This window comes from Electrona antarctica (assembly GCF_951216825.1).
Source record: "Electrona antarctica genome assembly, chromosome: 24".
NCBI classification, from domain to species: domain Eukaryota; kingdom Metazoa; phylum Chordata; class Actinopteri; order Myctophiformes; family Myctophidae; genus Electrona; species Electrona antarctica.
The window spans coordinates 26849671-26872345 of record NC_136803.1 but is presented as its reverse complement, the minus strand read 5'-3'; the positions used below and the strand labels follow the sequence as shown (position 1 = coordinate 26872345).

General features: G+C 45.9%; 1 protein-coding gene across 1 annotated transcript in view; it reads left to right on the top strand.

Moving 5' to 3' along the window:
- Positions 1-22675, top strand: part of dgkza (diacylglycerol kinase, zeta a) — a 216442-nt gene that overhangs the window by 115795 nt on the left and 77972 nt on the right. The window contains exons 2-11 of the mRNA XM_079495900.1: positions 5114-5227; positions 5992-6129; positions 6479-6557; positions 6684-6739; positions 8384-8446; positions 9832-9905; positions 10231-10342; positions 10566-10652; positions 10940-11052; positions 13696-13796. Of these exons, the coding sequence (XP_079352026.1) occupies positions 5144-5227; positions 5992-6129; positions 6479-6557; positions 6684-6739; positions 8384-8446; positions 9832-9905; positions 10231-10342; positions 10566-10652; positions 10940-11052; positions 13696-13796 (907 nt within the window). The 5' untranslated portion in view covers positions 5114-5143. The remainder of the gene's footprint in view (positions 1-5113; positions 5228-5991; positions 6130-6478; positions 6558-6683; positions 6740-8383; positions 8447-9831; positions 9906-10230; positions 10343-10565; positions 10653-10939; positions 11053-13695; positions 13797-22675) is intronic.

The window sequence follows — 22675 nt, the reverse complement described above, 5'->3', positions numbered from 1 at the left end:
AGCGCGGCACTCGGTGCACTCGGTGCCGCGCTATGAGCTTGTAGATCTGCTATTTTTCAACAGCTAAAGCATAGCATAATGCTTTAAAACACCAAAAGGGATTCCCGCCCAAAATGGGTTAACGCGGGTTCCTTTGACTGCTGTTTGAAGCTAGCGGTACAGAAGTCTGTTCTTAGACACGGTGTCTTAGACATTCGTGCGAGTGAGTGCTCACAGCCTCACATGGCTTTGGTTGCCTTCACTTTTACAACCTGCACAACAGTTTTTTTTTTTAGAAAACTGTCTTTAACCTGCTGTTGAAGACAGTTTTCTTAAAAAAAAACTGTTTCTGTGTCAGTGGTGCTCAACCTTTTTCATATCAAGGACCCCCAGAATTATCTGTATTTGGCTGCGGACCCCCATCTGAAATGATGTAGTTCCAGGGTCCCCCCCCCCCCTAAAAGCAATGATTTGAGTTTAAAACGTTCGCTCTGGGCCTGGGCCGTGGCTCAGCGGTCCAGGCACCTTGGCCGGTAGCCCGAGCCTGGCAGTGTGCTGCGGGTTCGACTCCCGGCCTTTACTGCATGTCACTCCCCCATCTCTCGCTCTCTCTGTCAGCCTACTGTCTGTCCCTCTATAAAAAAATATAAAATAAAGGCGAAAGCCGCAAAAAAAAAACAATCGCTCTGAAAGAATATTCAAAGATATGCGCCACATTTTTCAAGATTTTTCAAAAAGTAGCAGATCTACAAGCTCATAGCTATAGCGCCCCTCAATAATCAACAACCACGAGTTTAGCCCACTCAACCAGCCAGCCTGTCATCATCAGGTCTGGATAAATCCACTATAGTGCCAGAAGTTGTGTTCTTGTTCGCCGTGATGTCATTTAAATGTCTGGTGGGAGTCGCAAGCGCAGCTTAGATTTGTCAATGTTGGTTATGGAGAGCGGCCTGCTTCACAGAGATAATTATATTCTCCTCCACGAGGCAGAGGTCCTTTTGGAAGCAAATTGTCACCTTGGGGCGCATCGGTTTGAATAAAGATGAGTGCAGAGTACCCACAGTCTGGAACTTAATTTTCCAATCAAAGACACACACACTGAACCTCAATTAGTTCCGGTGCTCAGCCTGCGGGCCACCTTGTTAGACCATTTTGGGCGGGAACCCCTTTTGGTGTTAGCATTATGCTATGCCTTAGCAGATCTACAAGCTCATAGCGTGCCACCGAGTGGCGCGCTACGAGCTTGTAGGTCTGCTATTTTTTAAAAATCGAAGAACGACTGACATAGAAACATAGCTTTTTCAGAAAACTGTCAGGATATAGAAGACATTTTTAGAATCTGATCTCAGGTCAAAATGGGTTAAACAAACAAACGGGCGCGGTGATGACAGCGGTACGATAAGAGATGAGATCAACTTGCATTGATCTTATAGCCCAGGAGCCATAGACGCAAACAGCAGTAAGCATTATTAAACACCATTCACAGCAAACGTGTCCTGAATCGCCCTGACTATAGAGCGTCGCAGTCCCGCCCCCTACCATGGCCCAGGAAATGATTCTCCGTTCATTTTCCTCATAGACATTTCAGAAAGTATTTATTTAAAGACGTTTACGCCGCGGACAAAGCCAACTCGAGTCGTGACAAATCATGACAACAAACACAATTTTTTGGGCCGAACAAATAATTAGAAAGAAGAAAAAAATGGCAGGTTACAACACTTTTTTTGTTGTTTTTCTTCTTTGTAATTATTTGTTTGGTCCAAAATATTGTTTGTGTTGTCATGAGTTGTCACGACTCGAGTTGGCTTTGTCCGCGGCGTAACCGTCTTTAAATAAATACTTTTTGAAATGTCTATGGGAAAAATGCATTGGGGGCCATAGGGGGCGGGACTGCGACGCTCTATACTGCCCCACTCAGACCAGCTCAGTGGCCTTGTGGTTAGAGTGTCCGCCCTGAGACTGGGAGGTCGGGGGTTCGATCCCCGGCCGGGGCCATACCAAAGACTCTGTCAGGTGTAAAGGAGCGACTTGGACACTCATGCATGAAGGAAGCATGAGTTCAAGTCCGTTGCTCTCCCCAGGTTGGCGGAGGGTGTGTAGAGCCCAGGATCACATTAGATAATTGACACAGGGGTGAAAAATGGTTTACAAAATCGTGGGATAAAAATTATTAAAAAAAAGAAATGGAAATATGGGACCCAGTGCCTTGACACTCAGCATCAAGGGTTGGATTGGGGGTAAGTCCCGGCGACATACTAGTGTCATGTCCAGGGGACGTGTACTTTTACATCAAGCTGCCTCACGCTACAGAAACAGCCTAAACAGGAGATAGGCTCCTGCCCCTATGGGCCTCATGATGGCTCTGCAAGGCTACTTACTTACTTACTGCCGACAAGCAGCTCAAGCAGCATTGGGAACAAAAAAAACAATGAGATGGGAGCATTTTCACGTTACTCTGGTGACAGGAATAGATAAGCTGTTTTCACAATATTTCTCTGTGGAACCGAGTCAAACTAAAAGTAATGCCTACATCTTCAAGTGCCTGTCAGGATTGGCTTGTCAGTTCAATTGGCTGGGAACTCTTCTTGGTGTAGTTTACAGATCTAAGCTTGTCTCTAAGAGTGGGAAGAAAATTAACAAAATACCAAAACGCTCAACCCCAAAATACTGTCGCCTCGCGGGGGCAAATCCAGGCCGAATTCACCTGGTGTTCCTAAACCTAACATCAGTAAACGATGGGATAGTTCACGCTTTTTTTTTTTTTTTTTTTACTATCGACCACTACCATGGAGATGTTTTTGTTTTTGTCGCAATCCTAAGCCAATTATTAATTATCAGAAATGGTTCCAATGTTCATATGGAGACATTAAGAGTCTCTAAAACGTGGTTTATAGTGCCAGGAAAACTCAAGTGGCACATAATGCAATCTCATCCAGCCAGATGTAACAAACCTTGCTGTTGACATACTGACAGATGCACATACAGGCGTGCGCGCATGCATGCATGCATGCATGCATGCATGCGCGCACGCACACACACAATGCACAAGTTGTATACTCACATGCAGGGGCGTAACTAGATGTCACTGGGCCCTGACGCAGGCTGATCAGCAAGTGCCCCCGACAGCACCCCCCCCCCCCCCCCCCCCCCGCGATCGAAATATCCCATACAGACTGACTGTTTTGGCTTATAAACAGCACAACGGGGTACTGTACGGTACCTGTCGCAATTGTGAACAGAGCAGCAGCAGCAGCAGCCTGCTGTAAAAACAAGCCCAAACTGCGTGTTGGTTTATAAACAGCGGGGCACTGTACAATTATTGTAGTTGTGATTTGGGCACGTACCTGGCTGTCGGGACTCGAGACTGGGAAAGCCCACTGCATGCACACTCGCGGTGCGCCACAGACACTACTGACTTCCTTCAAGTTATTAGCCTACAGCCTGTAGGCTACACTCTAGACAGGAGAGCTGTTGGGGGAGGCGGGGCACATGTTGCCTATGCATATTATGGTATGGTGTGGGGCTGTGTGTGCTATAACAGCAGCCACCACCATGCAGGCTCCGCCAAACTTTGTTCAACTCAACTGTCATTGCATCTCTGTATTATAACTTTCATTTTACAGACGGCGCGGGTGGGCGGCCGTGTGCCCCCCTTGCCTCTGGGCCCCCCTTGCCTCTGGGCCCCCACGCAGTCGCGTTGTCTGCGTCACGGTAGTTACGCGCCTGCTCGCATGCTCAGGCTCAGCTTGCCTCACCCAGCAGATGTGCGTAACTAGGCACACATAAGCGCTACTAAAAAGTTGTTCCAGCATGTAATCTCTCCCAGACAGATTTTGCAGTGAATAAAAAATGGTGTTATAGGACAAGCTGTGAATGCAGGGAATTTTTGTTCCTTGTGTATCACTTCTTCTGCTAATATTAATTCCCTGGTGCGTGACCGTGCGTGCGCGACTGTGTGCGCGAATGTGTGTGTGGAATGACTGTTTCATGTGGAAACGTTTTCTGCAACTATATGGTTGGATCGAGGGATGGGGTGGACAGGGTTTGATGAGGTCAGATCAACATATGGAATGTCTCCATATATGGAGAGATGTAGAGTTGCATGGCCGGCTGCAATCTGAAATAATACCTTTAGCTAAGTTGTTCCGGTAACTCGAACATTTCTAACAAAACCTTAGGGTACTCAAAATGTCCGGGTTCACAATGGGGCTCTATGGGGCTGGGCTGGCAAGTAGACTATGTCCTTAACCCATTTTGGGCGGGAACCCCTTTTGGTGTTTTAAGCATTATGTTATTATGTTGGTCCCTGGAACAACATATTTTCAGATAGGGCCTCATGATGGCTCTGCAAGGCTACTTACTTACTTACTGCCGACTCAAGCAGCTCAAGAAGCATTGGGAACAAAACACAAGGAGATTTTCACGTTACTCTGGTGACAGGAATAAATAAGCTATTTTCACAATATTTCTCTGTGGAACCGAGTCAAACTAAAAGTAATGCCTACATCTTCAAGTGCCTGTCAGGATTGGCTTGTCAGTTCAAATGTTCTTTTTGGGGGGGGGGGGGGGGGTGGGGGGGGCTGGGAACTCTTGTTGGTGTAGTTTACAGATCTAAGCTTGTCTCTAAGAGTGGGAAACAATGAACAGAATACCAAAACGCTCAACCCCAAAACACAGTTGCCTCGCGGGGGGCAAATCGAGGCCGAATTCACCTGGTATTCCTAAACCTAACATCAGTAAACGATGGGATAGTTCACGCTTTTTTTTTTTACCTTAGGGTACTCAAAATGTCCGGGTTCACAATGGGGCTCTATGGGGCTGGGCTGGCAAGTAGACTATGTCCTTAAGCCATTTTGGGCGGGAACCCCTTTTGGTGTTTTAAGCATTATGTTATTATGTTGGTCCCTGGAACAACATATTTTCAGATGGGGGGGTTGGCGGCCAATTCCATATCGTTCTGGGGTTCCTTGACATGGAAATGTTTGAGAACCACTGACATGGAAACTACTAGCCTAAAGAACTGTGTGTGTGTGTGTGTGTGTGTGTGTGTGTGTGTGTGTGTGTGTGTGTGTGTGTGTGTGTGTGTGTGTGTGCGTGTGCGTGTGCGTGTGTGTGTGTGTGTGTGTTTCTATAGGTGGGCTGGGTGCTGTCCTGCCTTGATGAGATGGGTGTGCACCCTCAACCTGCCGTCGCTGTTTTACCACTGGGGACCGGAAACGACCTGGCCAGGACCCTTAACTGGGGAGGGGTGGGCACACACATACACACACACACACACACACGCTCGCACACACGCACACCAGCACATTTTTATTTAGTTTAGTCATATTTTAGTCATCTGATTTTGTTTGGTTTTTGTCTAGTTTTAGTCAACTAAATATGAGATTTTAGTTGACTAAATCTACAGTTTGTTTTGTTGCCAAATATACTTAGGTGGCGTAATTTGATCATATTTGGTTAACTTGTGTGCTGAAAATAGCCAATTTGCTATTTTCAGACCGCAATACCGGAGCACAACCAAACTAAAATGACTTATCTTTTAGTTCTACTGCGCTCTTCTGAACTAGCCCCTCCCTAACATTTTAGAGAAAACATTTATCGGGCATAGTTTTAATAGACGAAATTAACAGTGATGCACGCACGCACGCCCACGTTTCTATTCTATTAACTTCTGCCATACTGCCATCTAGTGTTCAAAAACATTGACTGCTTCTCAGCCAGTCGTTGACTCCAATGCCACGGAGATTGATTTGTTTCCGGGTTAAACAGGAAGGTGGGGGCTTCCGGAAGTGGAACGACACCACACAACATTCCCCCCCCAGCCTTTAGCTAGCAGAACAACCAGCTACATTTTCTCAGCGATGCGATACAAAACAAATGATTTACGATCGTCGGGTGCGCGCCGGCTCACCATGGACAGCTCTCGAACCTTTGGAGATACGGCGCTTTATAAACGTACATTAGATGGCAAGATAAGAATTAACAATCCTTCTCATACCATGCATATTCCAGGGCTACACGGATGAGCCGGTGTCTAAGATCCTGTCTCACGTTGAAGAGGGAGCCGTGGTCCAGTTAGACAGGTGGAATCTACGGGTTGAACCCAACCTCGCTGCAGGGGCCGAACACGACGAGCAGCAAACCGACAAGGTCAGTTTAGCACGCACGCATGCACGCACACACACACACACATACACATACACACGCACGCACGCACACGATGTGTGCTTTTTGGCAAAGTAAAATAGAGTCTGTGTTCAGGTACTGTGTGTGTGTGTGTGTGTGTGTGTGTGTGTGTGTGTGTGTGTGCGTGTGTGCAATAATTGGCAGTCGCCATATATGGATGGCGATGCTTTCTGTACCCCTGATCTGTATCCTGAAGCACTTGTTGTAAAGTTTTGCGCATCTATTGTTTGTGTTCAAGAATTTCTTGTAAAATGTGAATGCAAATAAAGATGTTAAATGTGTGTGTGTGCGCGTGTGTGTGTTTTCCCCCCAGCTTGCCCTAGATGTGTTCAACAACTACTTCAGTCTCGGGTTCGACGCTCACGTGACCCTGGAGTTCCATGAGTCGAGAGGTAAGGATCACATGATCCCATCGCTGTGGACTCCACCCGGGAAGTTATACAGATGCTAAACTACTTTATTATTTTCTTACCTGGCCTCCTGAGCTAAATGTCGTTGTCCTTCTCTGTTTTTTTCAGAAGCCAACCCTGAGAAGTTTAACAGCCGTTTTAGGAACAAGATGTTCTACGCTGGGGTGAGTGTAGTTTAACCCATTTAAGACCTGAGGGCGATTCTACAAAATGTCTTCTAAATCCTGACAGTTTTCTTGAAAAACCCATGTCGTTCTCATTTTCATGTCAAGGACCCCCAGGATTATATGTAATTGGGCGCCTATCTGAAAATACCAGGGACCACCCCCCCAGAAGCAAAGATTTGAGTTAAAAACGTTCGCTCTGGGCCTGGGCCGTGGCTCAGCGGTCCAGGCACCTTGGCCGGTAGCCCGAGTCTGGCAGTGTGCCGCGGGTTCGACTTCCGATCCCGACGGCCTTTACTGCATGTCACTCCCCCATCTCTCTCTCCCCCATTTCCTGTCAGCCCACTGTCTGTCCCTCCATAAAAAATATAAATATAAATAAATAAATATAAAAAAACAACAACAAAAAAAACGTTCGCTCTGAAAGAATATATATTCAAAGATTTGTGCCGCATTTTCACGATAAAAAAAAATTGCAGACCTACAAGCTCGTAGGGCGGCACTCGGTGCCGCGCTACGAGCTTGTAGATCTGCTATTTTTCAACAGCTAAAGTATAACACAATGCTTTAAAACACCAAAAGGGGTTCCCGCCCCAAGAATGGGTTAACAGCTTTATTGCGGGGGGGATTAAACAATCGTGTTCCAGATCTCCCTGCCTGGTTTTCACTAACCTTTGAAGAGCCACTGCGCCGACATGATCGTTGCTCGTCATGAAAATCCGCTTTAAAACGGTGTAATCGCTTGTCGCGGTGTTGAAAGATAGTCCAAAGTGTAGCGATCAACAACAACAATAGAGCGGAGGAGGAACGCGCGCGTCGCACGCCACCGACCGCCATCACCCTTTGTCAAGTCCCACCCCGCGGTTGTGCCCCTCTTCGCACCCATTGGATGCCGTTTCGTGGTCTGACAAAAATCCTCTCTCTCCATCCACTACCATTGAAATAACGTTTTTTTTTCAGTTGCGTGAAACATTCTTATTTTAAAATTGGTGTCAGTAAAAAGGAACATCACAGGTGCAGCATGGTGACTCGGCGATATCATGTTTGTTTGGAACGCACCCCAGGGGGGCCCGCGTCCGAAATGGTTGAGAAATGACAGAGTTACCGCGTGGGGGGTCCCCAAGGGGGTCCCTCTACTGTACTGTACTGTACTGTACTGTACTGTACTGTCACACCCGAAATCATCATATACTGTATACAGTTAATGTGTGTGTGTGTGTGTGTGTGTGTGTGTGTGTGTGTGTGTGTGTGTGTGTGTGTGTGTGTGTGTGTGTGTGTGTGTGTGTGTGTGTGTGTGTGTGTGTGTGTGTGTGTGTGTGACATGGGCATTCACTTCTAGTCATTTTTACTAGTTGACTAGTTGCCTAGTTTACTAGTCGACTACATTGAAAAACTGTGTACATGGTGACTATAACTATAATCTACTTGATCTTGAGGCCTACAAAATCGGGGAAAATAAAAAATAAACTTTTTTTTCTTATCAACTAGTTAACTAGTACCAACAAGGTCGACTAGTGGATTTACTAGTCGACTAGTAAACTAGTAGACTAGTAAACTAGTCGACTAGTTGCTTAATGCCCTTGTGTTAGGCTTTAGAAGAGGATCATCTCAAACACTGTGTTCTGTCTTTCTGTCTCCGATCAGACGGCGTTCTCAGACTTCCTGATGGGAAGCTCCAAGGATCTCTCCAAACACATCAAAGTGGTGGTAAGAGACTGTCAAACTCGTTGCTCTGGCACTTATTATCACCGTATCATCATAGCCAGCAAGTATTCCAGCTACTGGAGTTATTCTGTTCACTTAGATCAGGGGTGGGCAACTTTGATGATGGAGAGGGCCACTATATTTCCACACTCACTCCCTATAGGGCCATTACTGTCGTAGCAAAAATAGCCGATCTAGCGCGACGCGTTTTGAGCTTGTAGATCGGCTATTTTTTGCTATATTCGAATTGAAATCTTGCATTATTTTTTTGCTATTTTTTAATTGGAATCCTGAAAATTAACATTTTTATGTAATTTCAAATGCCTTTAATTATACATGTGTTGAAGCAATGAGCTACTAATTTAGACTGGAGTACTTAAAGCGGGTCATGTTTGCATGTTGTGGAATTGTAACAGCTGAAATCAATATTATATCAGTATTCTGACATTAACCTGAGGGCCGCATTAATTGAAGGTGGGGGCCGCATGTGGCCCCCGGGCCGCCAGTTGCCCACCCCTGACTTAGATAATAATGACATTATTTGGATTGATGCTTGACTGGTGTATGATATTTGCGCGAGCGCTAATTCAGTTCTGTTGATAGACGCTATATGGCAGTGAGCATGCTGAGATACTTACTGCTCTAGGTAGTTTGTGTCATTTAGATACGTAGATGCTACAACAGTTATGTTGATGGATGCTAGGTACCGGTAGCCAGTTATGTATGCTTAGGTATGTTCTTTTTTTTGTAGATGTGAGGATTGAACGTGTTACTTTGCACAACATACTTTTCTTAAAGATTCTAAATCCCTCGACAACTTAATCCTGTTTGATGGTTGGTTGGCAAAGTTCCTCAGCGCTTACGAATGTTTCAACGAACGGTTACTGCTAAACAGTTTAACGTTTTGTTAATTTTCGACGTCACAGTCTTGTGCCCGCCTTGCCCAATCTATTTAAAGGGGCATTCCACTCATTTTCAACATTTTACTATGTCATTAATATACCATAGAGCTGTTGTGTGGAAATAATAAAAAGTCCCCCCATTCTGTGTTTCCTAGAACTGTAATTATGAAAAAAAACATTAACAGGGTGAAACACATCTTGATGACATCATCAAGATGTGTTTCACCATGTTAATGATCATTTTCAGATCTCCAGTTCTAGGAAACACAGAATGGGGGGACTTTTTATTATTTCCACACACCAGCTCTATGGTATATTAATGACATAGTAAAATGTTGAAAATGAGTGGAATGCCCCTTTAAACGCCCTTGGTTTAAGTGGTTGATGCTGGTACAAAAATGAACGATTTAACCCGAAGGACGTAAACAACAAATGAACCTGGTCTTGACCTTTTTGTCTCCGTCCGTCCGTCCGTCCGTCGCTCAGTGTGATGGGACAGATTTGACATCGAAGGTCCAGGAGCTGAAGCTACAATGCTTGGTCTTCCTCAATATCCCCAGGTCAGTCTACTGTAACTGTAACTGTAACTCCAGTATAAGTCATTTTACACTTGTTTGCATGCTGAAATTAGCCGATCTACAAGCTCACAACGCGTCGCAGCACGAAGCGTTGTGAGCTTGTAGATCGGCTATTTTAAAACGGTCATTACGACGGCATCGAGGCCCGACAAAATACATTTCAGTCGACAAAATCAACTGTAGATTTAGTCGACTAAAATCGTATGACATTTAGTCGACTAAAACTAGACTAAAACAACACTGTTACAGACTTAACAGTATATGTGTGTGGATCAAAACCATTCCAAATGCACTACTCCCCCTGCAGGTACTGTGCGGGCACCACGCCCTGGGGGAACCCCGGCGATCATCACGACTTTGAGCCTCAGCGCCACGACGACGGATACATCGAGGTCATAGGGTTCACCATGACGTCACTGGTAACTCCTCCAACTCCTATTTCCCCCCCCCCCCCCCCCCTGTTTGCTTGCTACAATGTTTGCATTTGAAAAACTCTGAGCGTCGTACTGTAGCATGAGGGAGGCCACACAGCGGCAGATGGAATATCACAACCATCTTGTGTGTGTGTGCGTGTGCATGGTGTGTGTGTGTGTGTGTGTGCGTGTGCATGGTGTGTGTGTGTGTGTGTGTGTGTGCGCGTAGGCTACCCTCCAGGTTGGAGGACATGGTGAGAGGTTGAACCAGTGTAGTGAGGTCATCCTGACCACGACGAAACCCCTTCCTGTACAGGTTCGTCATATTCTAGTCATGTTCTGTTCTGTTCTGGTCTATTCTACTCTAGCCCATTTAGGCCTGACGTCGACATTTAAAAAATGTCTTCAAAATCCTGACAGTTTTCTGAAAAACCTTATGTTTCTTCTTTTTTTTTTAAATCGAACAACCACTGACATAGAAACATGGCTTTTTCAGAAAACTGTCAGGATGTAGAAGACATTTTTAGAATCTGATCTCAGGTCTAAAATGGGTTTTAATGGATGGACTGGGTTTTGTCTGTGTGTCCTTGTGTGTGTCGGCAGGTGGACGGGGAACCCTGCAGACTGGGGCCCTCTGTCATCCACATCAGCCTCAGAAACCAGGCCAACATGGTCCAGAAAACCAAACGGCGCACGTCACTGCCACACCTCAACGAGTAAGGGCCATTTTGAATCGCTTTCATTTGCATCCGCACAGAAAGCAAGCGCAACACATCATTAGATCCCAGTCACTGATCAGAAGAAGGTTACATTTACGGGTCAAACACCAGATACAACTGCTGCACAATGCTTATTCACTTTGACAGATGCTTTTTTAATTTCCCCCCTCACACTCACACGTCATTTCTCGTAAGGGGTGCCTTTGTTGGGTTTATTTCATATGAACTAGGGCATTCACTTCTAGTCATTTTTACTAGTCGACTAGTTGCCTAAGTTTACTAGTCGACTAGTTGTTTAACTGCCTACTATGTAAAAAAAATATAACTATAACCCATTCTGGGCGGGAACCCCTTTTGGTGTTTTAACTAAGCATTATGTTATACTTTAGCAGATCTACAAGCTCATAGCGCGCCACCGAGTGGCGCGCTACGAGCTTGTAGGTCTGCTATTTTTTTTTTAAATCGTGAAAAAATATATTCTTTCAGAAGACTTATTTTTTTTATTTCGACGTCAGGCCTAAATGGGACAATCTACTGATCTTGAGGCCTACAAAAAAATAATAATAATAACCTTTTTCTTATCAACTAGTCAACTAGTACCAACAAGGTCGACTAGTGTATTTACTAGTCGACTAGTTGAATAGTCGACTAGTTGCTTAATGCCCTAATATGAACTAGAGGAATATTATTAACCTGACTCCACCAGCTGGTGGCAGCAGTGAGTTCCTCCTCCTGCTCCCATCAGCAGCTATCCCGCTCTAGCTGCTGCTGATTGGCCAGGCCGTTTTGTGGCCGGGCATCAAGTCTGCCTGAGAGTTCCCAGATGGGAGCAGGAGGGGGGAACCCAGTGTACTCTCTGCTGCCCCATCTGGCGGAGTCAGGTTACCCATCTGGTGCCTCTCGAGCAGAGACGATGCACTCCGGACCGTTTCTGACCGGAGACAAGACGCACGCGGCCGCTAGAGGGCGGGATCAACGCGATACTGATGGCGTATTAAAGCGCTGCCACAGTGCAAATGTAAACACAAGCTAACAGGACTACAACTCGAAATTATTATGGAGATATCATGAGACCAGATCCAGGCAGGAGGAGGGAACTTGTGAACTCAATACTGCCGCAATCTGGCGGAGTCATGTTAGAATGTTCTATCCCCATCCATTAATTTCAATGGCTTGAAGTTGTAGCAAATCACACCCAGGTGTTGTAAATACTGCTAATTAAAGATCAAAACAGCAGGCCGCTTGCCTTCTGTCTCTATCTCTCTCTCTCTCCTGTGTGTGTGTGTGTGTGTGTGTGTGTGTGTGTGTGTGTGTGTGTGTGTGTGTGTGTGTGTGTGTGTGTGTGTGTGTGTGTGTGTGTGTGTGTGTGTGTGTGTGTGTGAGAGAGTCGTGACACGTGCGCGTATGCATGCGTGCATGCTGTCTCTCAGTATGTGTGTGTACATTGGCGCTTTGTCTTCCTGTGTGGTGGTGGAAAGTAACTAAGTACTTTTGCTTAAGTACTGTACTTAAGTACAATTTTGAGGTATTTGTACTTGAGTATTTCTAATTTCCAATACTTCCAATAGTTCTAAATTGCAGTATTGGTACTTTTCCCACCACTGTTCCTGTGTGAGTGCTTGTATTTACAAGTGACGTGTGTAGGCGCGTTTCTTTAATTAGCCAAAAAGCTCTAATTAGTGCTTTTCTCTCTGCATTTGTTGCGTAGCTGTCTGACGGCTAAGCCAGTGGGAGGGGTCAGCGAAGCATCAAGCTATGGCCCGTGCCTTGTTTCTTGACTGGAACAATGCAAATTATTTGTCTTAAAACTATTTATTTGATCTGACTCGAACTCTGAATTTTTGGTTCTAAACAAAGGATTTATAGGCACATGAAATAGATCACTATGGTGAAGATCATGTATAAGAATGCTTGTGCGTTAAAAATGTCAAAGTATGTCTCTCTACCACAAACACAACTTCAATCCATTTAATCCGGGATGCGCAAGCTTTGTTCATCTGGAAATCTTGGAAGTGTGAGAACTACTGATTTAATTGGCGTCGCTGAGCCTGCCAATGACACCGCATTACCACAATGACAATTACAATTTACAATTTAGGCATTTAGCAGACGCTCTTAATCCAGAGCGACTTACATTAGGCAAGAACAAAAGTATGGGAATACATCACATATATAAAATGCATTTATCAAGAAACATGCGTAAGCTAAGAACGTAACTAGAACATATCTATATAATGACACTATACATATTAACTATACATATATACTATACTATGCTATACATATGTACTATGATGTGCTATGACTACATACAATGCAATTATTGTGCTGTCTACATGACATGCTATAAGTCTGTTTCAAATGCTATCTAAGTCTAAAAAGTGCTATCTAAGGGGATAGGATAAGTGCTATGGGCCATGATGGAGTCTGAAAAGGTGGGTCTTCAGACTACGGCGGAAGATTGGGAGTGATACTGCAGTTCTGTTTGCAACGGGGAGTGCATTACCACAATGACGGCATCAGAACAGTTCAACTTGTTGACGTGCATCTCATCACATCTGATGTACTCTCTGTCTGTCTGTCTGTCTGTCTGTCTGTCTGTCTGTCTGTCTGTCTGTCTGTCTGTCTGTCTGTCTGCAGCCAGCAGCCTGTTCCAGAGAGGTTGAGGATCAGAGTGAGCAGGATCAGCATGCACGACTACGAGGCTCTGCACTACGACAAGGAGAAGCTACGGCAAGCATGTACGGAACGCACGCAACGCAACGCACGCACGCACGCAACGCACGCAACGCACGCAACGCAACGCAACGCACGCACGCACGCACGCACGCACGCACGCACGCAACGCACGCAACGCAACGCAACGCACGCATGCACGCACGCACGCAACGCAACGCAACGCAACGCACACACGCACGCAGGTGCAGTACTTAGTTTAGACAGTTTTTGGTTTAGACTAGTCATTGGGTTAGACCAGTCATTAGTCCTACAACTACAACCTATCTCAAACCCTCACCCTAAACCTAACCTCCCACGGGGCAGCACACCTAAACCTGACCTTAACCCATTCCATGCCACGTGACGCCTTTGGACGCCTCCCCTTTATGTCCCAGAGTGCCACGTGACGCCTATGGACGCCTTTTTTTTTTAATTATTTTTTGTTTTATCCATATTTTGAAAATTCCTCTAATCTGGTGTGCAGGTGATGACATTCACATGACATGCACAATAGAATTACATTTTCTTTCTTTTATTTTTAATGGGTTTCGGTGGCAACGAGGGCCAAAACTGGTGTCCACCAGGTGGCACTGAATGTTAACCCATGTCTAACCAATGACTAGTCTAAACTAAGTACACACACACACACACACACACACACACACACACACACACACACACACACACACACCAAACGCACACTCAAATAATAATAATCTTTATTGTCCCAAAGGATATTCATCTTCACAGGTCTGTTCAACAGCAACAACAAAAACAACACATAGTACAGAAAAAACATTACACCAAGACAATACAAAAACATGAGGTCCCCACTGTGTACAGAACCATCCTATCGGCGGGGGCAGTTTGTTTAATGCCGGGATGGCTGATAGGGGACTGAAACAGACCTTTTTCCATGGTAAGGTTCTATACCTTTGTCCTGATGGCATGAGGTTGAAGAAGCGACACAGAGGACGATCAGTGTCACGTGATATTGAGAGTGCTATAGCCGTGTGATGATGGCCCTATTGTTCAGTGGTGGAAAAAAGTACTCAATTGTTTTACTTAAGTAAAAGTACCAATACTGCAGTTTAGAAGTACTTTGTTACAAGTAAAAGTACGGAATTGAAAATGTACTTGAGTAAAAGTATCAGCATCAAAATGTACTTAAAGTACTAAAAGTAAAAGTACTCATATTGCAGAATGTCCCATTTCACAAGTTCAAAATGTGTACAAAATCTTTTTAAAATAGCCGATCTGCAAGCTCACAATGCGTTGCGTGAGCTTGTAGATCGGCTATTTTCAAATGGCCGAAATTGATAGAGTTGAAGTGGTTAATGTATGTCTTCTAATCAAATTTTTAATCGCCAAAGTAACTAGTAACTAAAGTTTTCAAATACAGTAATTGTATAGAAGTAAGGCCTCACTCACACAGTCGCAACAGATTGCTGTATGCTTGTTGTATACAAAGGGTGTGACACAGCTTGCCCCAATGCATTTCCAATGGGAGTCACATGGTTTGACACAACATTTGTGTTGTATGAGGGGGAGGGGTGCAGTCGAAACACAGCCGAAAGCCATACAACAGCTTGTAGTCCAAAATGTGGACTACAAACCATGTGACTTCCATTGGAAATGCATTGGGGCGGCCATGACACTCACAACATTCATACAACAAGCATGCATCAATGTTTTAGGCCTCACTCAGACCTTTACAGCGTTGTGAGTGTCATGGCCGCCCCAATGCATTTCCAATGGAGGTCACATGGTCTGTTGTATGGCTTTCAGCTGTGTTTCGACTGCCCCCTCCCCCTCACACAACACAAATGTTGTGTCAAACCATGTGACCTCCATTGGAAATGCATTGGGGCGGCCATGCCACTACACAACATTCATCCAACAAGCATACAGCAATGCAGTAAAGGTCTGAGCTCAGCCTAGGGCTGAGCTCACACCTTTCATGCAATTCTCTGTGCTCGTTGGGTGTTGTGTCATGGCCGCCCAGCGGCCCAATGCATTTCCAATGGAGGTCACATGGTTTGACCCAACATTGTGTTGTGTGAGGGGGAGGGGCGGACGACTGCGCCCCTCCCCCTCACACAACACAATGTTGGGTCAAACCATGTGACCTCCATTGGAAATACATTGGGCCGCTGGGCGGCCATGACACAACACCCAACGAGCACAGAGAATTGCATGAACCGTGTGAGTGCACCCTAGGGCTGAGCTCACACCTTTCATGCAATTCTCGTGCTCGTTGGATGCTCGTTGGATGCTTGTTGTGTTGTGTCATGGCCGCCCAATGTATTTCCAATGGAGGTCACATGGTTTGACCCAACATTGTGTTGTGTGAGGGGGAGGGGCGGACGACTGCGCCCCTCCCCCTCACACAACACAATGTTGGGTCAAACCATGTGACCTCCATTGGAAATACATTGGGCCGCTGGGCGGCCATGACACAACACCCAACGAGCACAGAGAATTGCATGAACCGTGTGAGTGCACCCTAGGGCTGAGCTCACACCTTTCATGCAATTCTCGTGCTCGTTGGATGCTCGTTGGATGCTTGTTGTGTTGTGTCATGGCCGCCCAATGTATTTCCAATGGAGGTCACATGGTTTGACCCAACATTGTGTTGTGTGAGGGGGAGGGGCGTTTCGACTGCGCCCCTCCCCCTCACACAACACAATGTTGGGTCAAACCATGTGACCTCCATTGGAAATGCATTGGGCCGCTGGGCGGCCATGACACAACATGAGCACGAGAATTGCATGAAAGGTGTGAGCTCAGCCTAGGGCTGAGCTCTGTCTCTCTCTCTCTCTGTGTCTCTCTCTCTCTCTCTCTCTGTGTCTCTCTCTCTCTCTCTCTCTCTCTCTCTCTCTCTCTCTCTGTCTCTCTGTCTCTCTCTCTCTCTCTCTGTGTCTCTCTCTCTCTCTCTCTCTCTCTCTCTCTCTCTCTCTCTCTCTCTCTCTCTCTCTCTGTGTCTCTCTCTCTCTCTCTCTCTCTCTCTCTCTCTCTCTGTGTCTCTCTCTCTTCTACCCCATACCCATTCCGCTGTCTTTCCTTTGTTCTCCAGTCCAATTATGCTCACACTTTGACTTGGCGCTTTATTTACAATAGACACCCCCCCCACACACGCACATTATGTGTGTTCTTAATGTTCACCACAAGGTGCCACTGTGTGCACTGAGAAAGCACGTGCGGAACAGAAGTGTGTGTGCGTGTGCGTGTGCGTGTGCGTGTGCGTGTGCGCGTGTGCGCGTGCGCGTGCGTGCGCGTGCGGGTCGGACTCGTATATTGTGGCCAACCCAAACTTTGCAAATGTGGTTTCTTGTCTTATACATCTAATTAGGCACTCTGGTATAGTGGTTTGCATTTGCCCTGGAGACACTCACAGACTGATGCTTCAGACTGCCATTGACTGTCACAATTATACATTTAAGTTGACGATGAATTGTCACACAAATAATTACAATTGACAATTGACACCGATGCCGGAGGAAACCATGCAAGGCACCAACCTGCACATTGGGAGCAATTAGGGGTTCAGTGTCTTGCTCAAGGACACTTCGACACTAACTCTGGGGGAGCCCGGGTTTGAACTGGGGTCTCTCTACCCCTAGAATAGAACTCACCTATGCTTTCTATGGCACAGCTGCTGGACATGAGACTAATTCATTAGAGCGACAGAGAGAGGAGTGTGTGTGTGTGTGTACGTGTGTGCGTCAATTTAACAAAGGTGCAGACGATCAGAAATCAGCAGAGAATGAGCAACGTTTGCGCTACTCTATGCCGAATTGAAGTGAACTCGGCCCCAGACTTTTTTTTTTCTCCCTGGAAATAAAAACGTCTAGGTTTCCCGAGGCTACTTTACCCCCTGAGCCACTGCCGCCCAATCTGTGGCCTAAAGGGATTCCTACTAGAGGCATTGAACTTGTTGTGAGTGTCCTAAATCGAATCTCTCCTGAACTCCACTCAAATCCCCTCCCCAACCCCAACCCAAATCTGTCAAGTCAAATATCTGTGAGTATGAACTGAAGCCATCACTAACCCATTTAGGCCTGACGTAAAAAAAAAAAGTCTTCTAAATCCTGACAGTTTTCTGAAATACCCATGTTTCTATATCAGTGGTGCTCAATGTTTCATGTCAAGGACCCCAAAAATTATATGTAATTGGCCCGCCGACCCCCATTGAAAATATGTTGTTCCAGGAACCCCTCAGAAGCAAAGATTTGAGTTAAAAAACGTGCGCTCTGAAAGAATATTGAAAGATTTGTGCCGCATTTTCACGATTTTTCAAAAATAGCAGACCTACAAGCTCGTAGCGCGGCACTCGGTGCCGCGCTACGAGCTTGTAGATCTGCTATTTTTCAATAGCTATAAAGTATGACAATGCTTAAATCACCAAAAGGGGGTTCCCGTACAGAATCGACTAAAGACCGAGACGTAACCCTCCACTATTCTAAAACCCCTGGAAATGCCTGCAAGGCCGGATCCTCCGGAACTGGCACCGATAGCAGCCTATCTGTTGCGAACTTGGTTTGTTAGGAGCATGAGAGGAATCCTGGAAGGAGCGGTGGAGCTGGGAGACACTGGGTTTGTGGAGGGAGCCTGGAACAAAAAGAGGGACAAAGTTAGGACAAAAAACAGCAGGAAAACACAGGAAAACTCTCAAAAGCAAAATAGAAGATCTACAAGATGCACAACGCTAATAGTACGCTAGGAACTGAATCTAACTGCCGGTAACACTAACCACAGTAGTCAACGTCCAAGCGTCGGGCGCCGGCTCTCAGCAGCTTATATTGGCAGCCTCTGATGGTGATTGTGGAGCAGCTGGGCTGATTGGAATCAGCCCCACCTGTGCTGGCTGCTGGCTGAGGAAGACGCCCGGCCCTTGCCCTATGATGTCGTGCAGGGGAGGGACTAGGAACGTGAGGAGCTTGTGGCACAACACTATCAACAGTCAAGCAGCGCAAGCGGTCCCGTCTGATGTGTGAACAACCCAGATAGATGACTTTGCTCCTCCAACCCCGCGCGCGCGTTTGGCGGCAGTGCCGCGCCGCTTGCCACCAGCCTTCCCTGGCTTCAAACGAATGCCGCTGCGAGTTTTAAAATAAACACTGTTCTCCGGAGCCACTGTTCTCCATGAGTACCCAAAAGTATAACCTCTTATCTCCATATTTCAACTTCTTTCTTTTTTTCTTCGCTTCTTTCATAAAATGTTCTGAATATCCATAACAGGGCCTTTTCTAAAGCCATGGGTATTATGGTCCAACCAGTTTAAATTGGTCATATCTCCTTCAAATATTTTCCAATTTCAATGAATGATTCATCACATGAAAGCTTACATTCTGTACTTTAATAATCTGAAAAACAAAAACAAAAAAAACAATGCCTCCTTGCGGCACAAAGCATTGTACATTTAATCATTCGTAACACAGCTCCTTTTTTCCATTTCCTGAAAAGCAACAGCTTTGGACATACAGCTTTCCACTCGACAGGGATGATAAATTGATGATAAATTAATCCGGGAAGCACAGGCTGCATGCTTCCTGTTTTGTTTCCGTCGCAACTAATAAGGCGGCGAGGCAGAGATGAAGGTGGTCGGGTTGAAAGAAACAGCGTCAAAAGTACTTCCAAAAGTATCTGTAAAAAAAACATTTCACATTATGCGTCGTTGATGCTCTACAGTTGTATCTGCCCGCGTGGGCTCACTTTCTGCTGGAATCTGTTTTGTGTGTTTGTCAATATGTCTCAGGCTTTTTCATGTTTTTTAGCTCACTGCTTCTCTAAGTGGGAGGTCTGCACTGCAGACCTCCAGGTTTTTAGGGGTTCCTGGGGAGGTACAGAGAAAAATGAGTAATATTTTGTGAAAATGTGTGCTAATTAAAGTTTTTATCCCACGATTTTGCAACCCATTTTTTCACCCAGCGTCAATTATCTAATGCAGGGATGTCAAACTCAAATACACAGTGGGCCAAAATAAAGAAATCGGTCGAGGTCGAGGGCCGGACTGTGTTTCAACACACGGGCACCACGGTCATGAGGACGTCCCAGGCAAACAGCAAAAAAGTAAATGCATTTAAAACTGAAAATGCATTATTATTAAGCTCAGTTTCCTGTTCTATGATCCTCACCAAGCACTGCTTTCATAGTATGTGATATGTGCCAATGCACTCGCAGTGAATTGTCGGACTTGTAGTATTATGGTGGTCCGTGCAATATACCAGAGGGCCAGTTCTAATACTAATTAAATATCATCCCACGGGCCAAAGATAATTCATTCACGGGCCTGATTTGGCCCCCGGGCCTTGAGTTTGACATATATGATCTAATGTAATCCTGGGCGCTACACTTCCTCTGCGAACCTGGGAGGGTCGTCAGTGGACTGACCTCATGCTTCCTTCTATGCATAAGGAGTCCAAGCTGCTTCTTTTCACCTGACAGGGGGGAGTTTCCCCGATTGGACGTAGCGCGTGGAAGGAACACGTTATTCCGAACCAGTTCCTTTCCCCTCCGTCAGGCGGGGCTGACCAGAGGGAGGTAGTGTTAGAGACCAGGATTACTGCATGTTTTTTGTGAGGGTATACCTACCCTAGGGGACACGGGGAGAACATGCAAACTCCACACAGGAAAAGCCCTTTCGCCAACCCCCACCCCCAGCATCCCCAGCGGTAATCGAACCCAGGACCTTTCTAGCTGTGAGGCGACAGCACTACCGACTGTGCCACCGTGCCCCGACCTAAATCAGTTTCCTCAACAGATAATTTTCCTTGTGACCACCGCGCTCTGACCCTATTTTACTTAGTTACCCGTTCAAGTCAACATTGTAAGAAAGGTGATGGGTCGCACACGTTTTTCTAAAACAGTTGTCTGAAAAACCTTTGCTTTATCAGTGGCAAAGGAGGCTGAAAAGCAGTCAAAAGGACACGCACGGCTACAACCTATTAGGCTGTGTGCCGGATCAGAAACAGAGATAGTTCAAGAATAAAAGTGTCCCGCAATTTTCTGCTCCCAGATATATCTTTTATACTTCAAGTGGTAATGGCTCGAAACGTTACCACTTAACCCATTTAGGCCTGACGTCGATAAAAAAAGGCTTCTAAATCAAAAAAAAATTCTGAAAAACAACCTTTTTCATGTCAAGGACCCCCAGAATAATCTATATTGGGCCACGGACCCCCATCTCAAAATATGTAGTTCCAGGGACTTCCCAGAAGCAAATATTTTAGTTAAAAATGTTCGCTCTGAAATATATATTCAATGATTTGCGCCACATTTGAACGATTTTTCTAAAATAGCAGATCTACAAGCTCGTAGCGCGCCACTCGGTGGCACGCTACGAGCTTGTAGATCTGCTATTTTTCAATAGCTAGATTATAACATAATGTTTAAAACACCAAAAGGGGGGCCTGGGCCATGGCTCAGTGGTCCAGGCACCTTGGCTGGTAATCCAGTCTGGCAGTGTGCCGCGGGTTCGACTCCCGATCCCGACGGCCCTCACTGCATGTCTTCCCCCCCATCTCTCTCCCCACCTCCTGTCAGCCTACTGTCTGTCCCTCCATAAAAAAAGCCGCAAAAAAAAAACATTAAAAAAAAAACACCAAAAGGGGTTCCCGCCCAAAATGTGTTAAGATATATCTGGGAGAAGAAATGGGTGTGCAGACTCTTTTTATATTCTTGAGCCGCCGCACGTCAGTGCCGCTCAAACCTTTTCATGTCAAGCACCACCTCAAAATATTATGTTCAGTTCCAGAAGCAAAGATATGATTTGATCATTTTCGCTTTAAAAATATATTTATCTATCCTACTAGAAATGCGCCACGTCTCTGCGTGCGTGTGCGTGTACGGTTGTAATGCACGTAACTCGAGAACCGTTCGCCCCACCGACTTCACGTTCGACACGCGTTCCACACCCCCACAGGGAGTGCAGTGCCCGGTATCGAGTCGGTCGGACCCATAGGTTCTCCAGGACCACCACAAAAAGGCTCTGCTCAGGCTCTGCCAGTGGGCCTAATCAGCCTAAGTCCCCTCACCTGTGCAATTCCCAGCCTCTGCCTCAGCCAATTGATTGCCATGGCAACCCCACACCTGCAAATTGATTACTTAACCAGGCCACTTTTCACAATCAGTTTGCACCATAGAGTATATAAAAGGATAGAGACTGATCTGGCGCGAAGCTCCGCCCCCTCCGCTATTCATGTCAGTGGAAGTTGCTCAGTGGCGTTTTGAAGCACCCGGAAGGACCGTCTCAAAACGTCTACTTCCGCATTTGACCACCACATTTTGGTGGTCAAATGCGGAAGTGCAACCGAGCGCTCAATGTTAAAGCCCAGCTGCACGGGGTTTCCCGGTCATGAATCCACGGGTCCGCCTGTAGTCCCTCCTCTTACCACTAGGGCCCAGAGCTTCAACGTTCTAGTGCCTCACTGGCCCCTTGGTTTGCACTCTTCAGACACAGGCAGACAGACAGACAGACAGATACAGAGATCTCCATATACAGTATGTGGGCACAAAAGGGACACAGACAGACAGTTAAAACGGGTGCTATGACAAGTTGACAACGGGTATTATTAGGTTCCCAAGTTGCATCGTTCTCAAGCAGGCCGGTGGCCGACGGGGCACGTACAGGTCTAGTCTATAAAAGTAACCCATTTTGGGCGGGAAGCCCTTTTGGTGTTAGCATTATGTTATGCTTTAACTATTGAAAAATAGCAGATCTACAAGCTCATAGCGCGGCACCGAGTGCCGCGCTACGAGCTTGTAGGTCTGCTATTTTTGAAAAATTGAAGAACGACTGACATAGAAACATAGCTTTTTCAGAAAACTGTCAGGATTTAGAAGACAGTTTTAGAATCTGATCTCAGGTCAATATTGGATTAATGCACAACGTCTCTGTGTG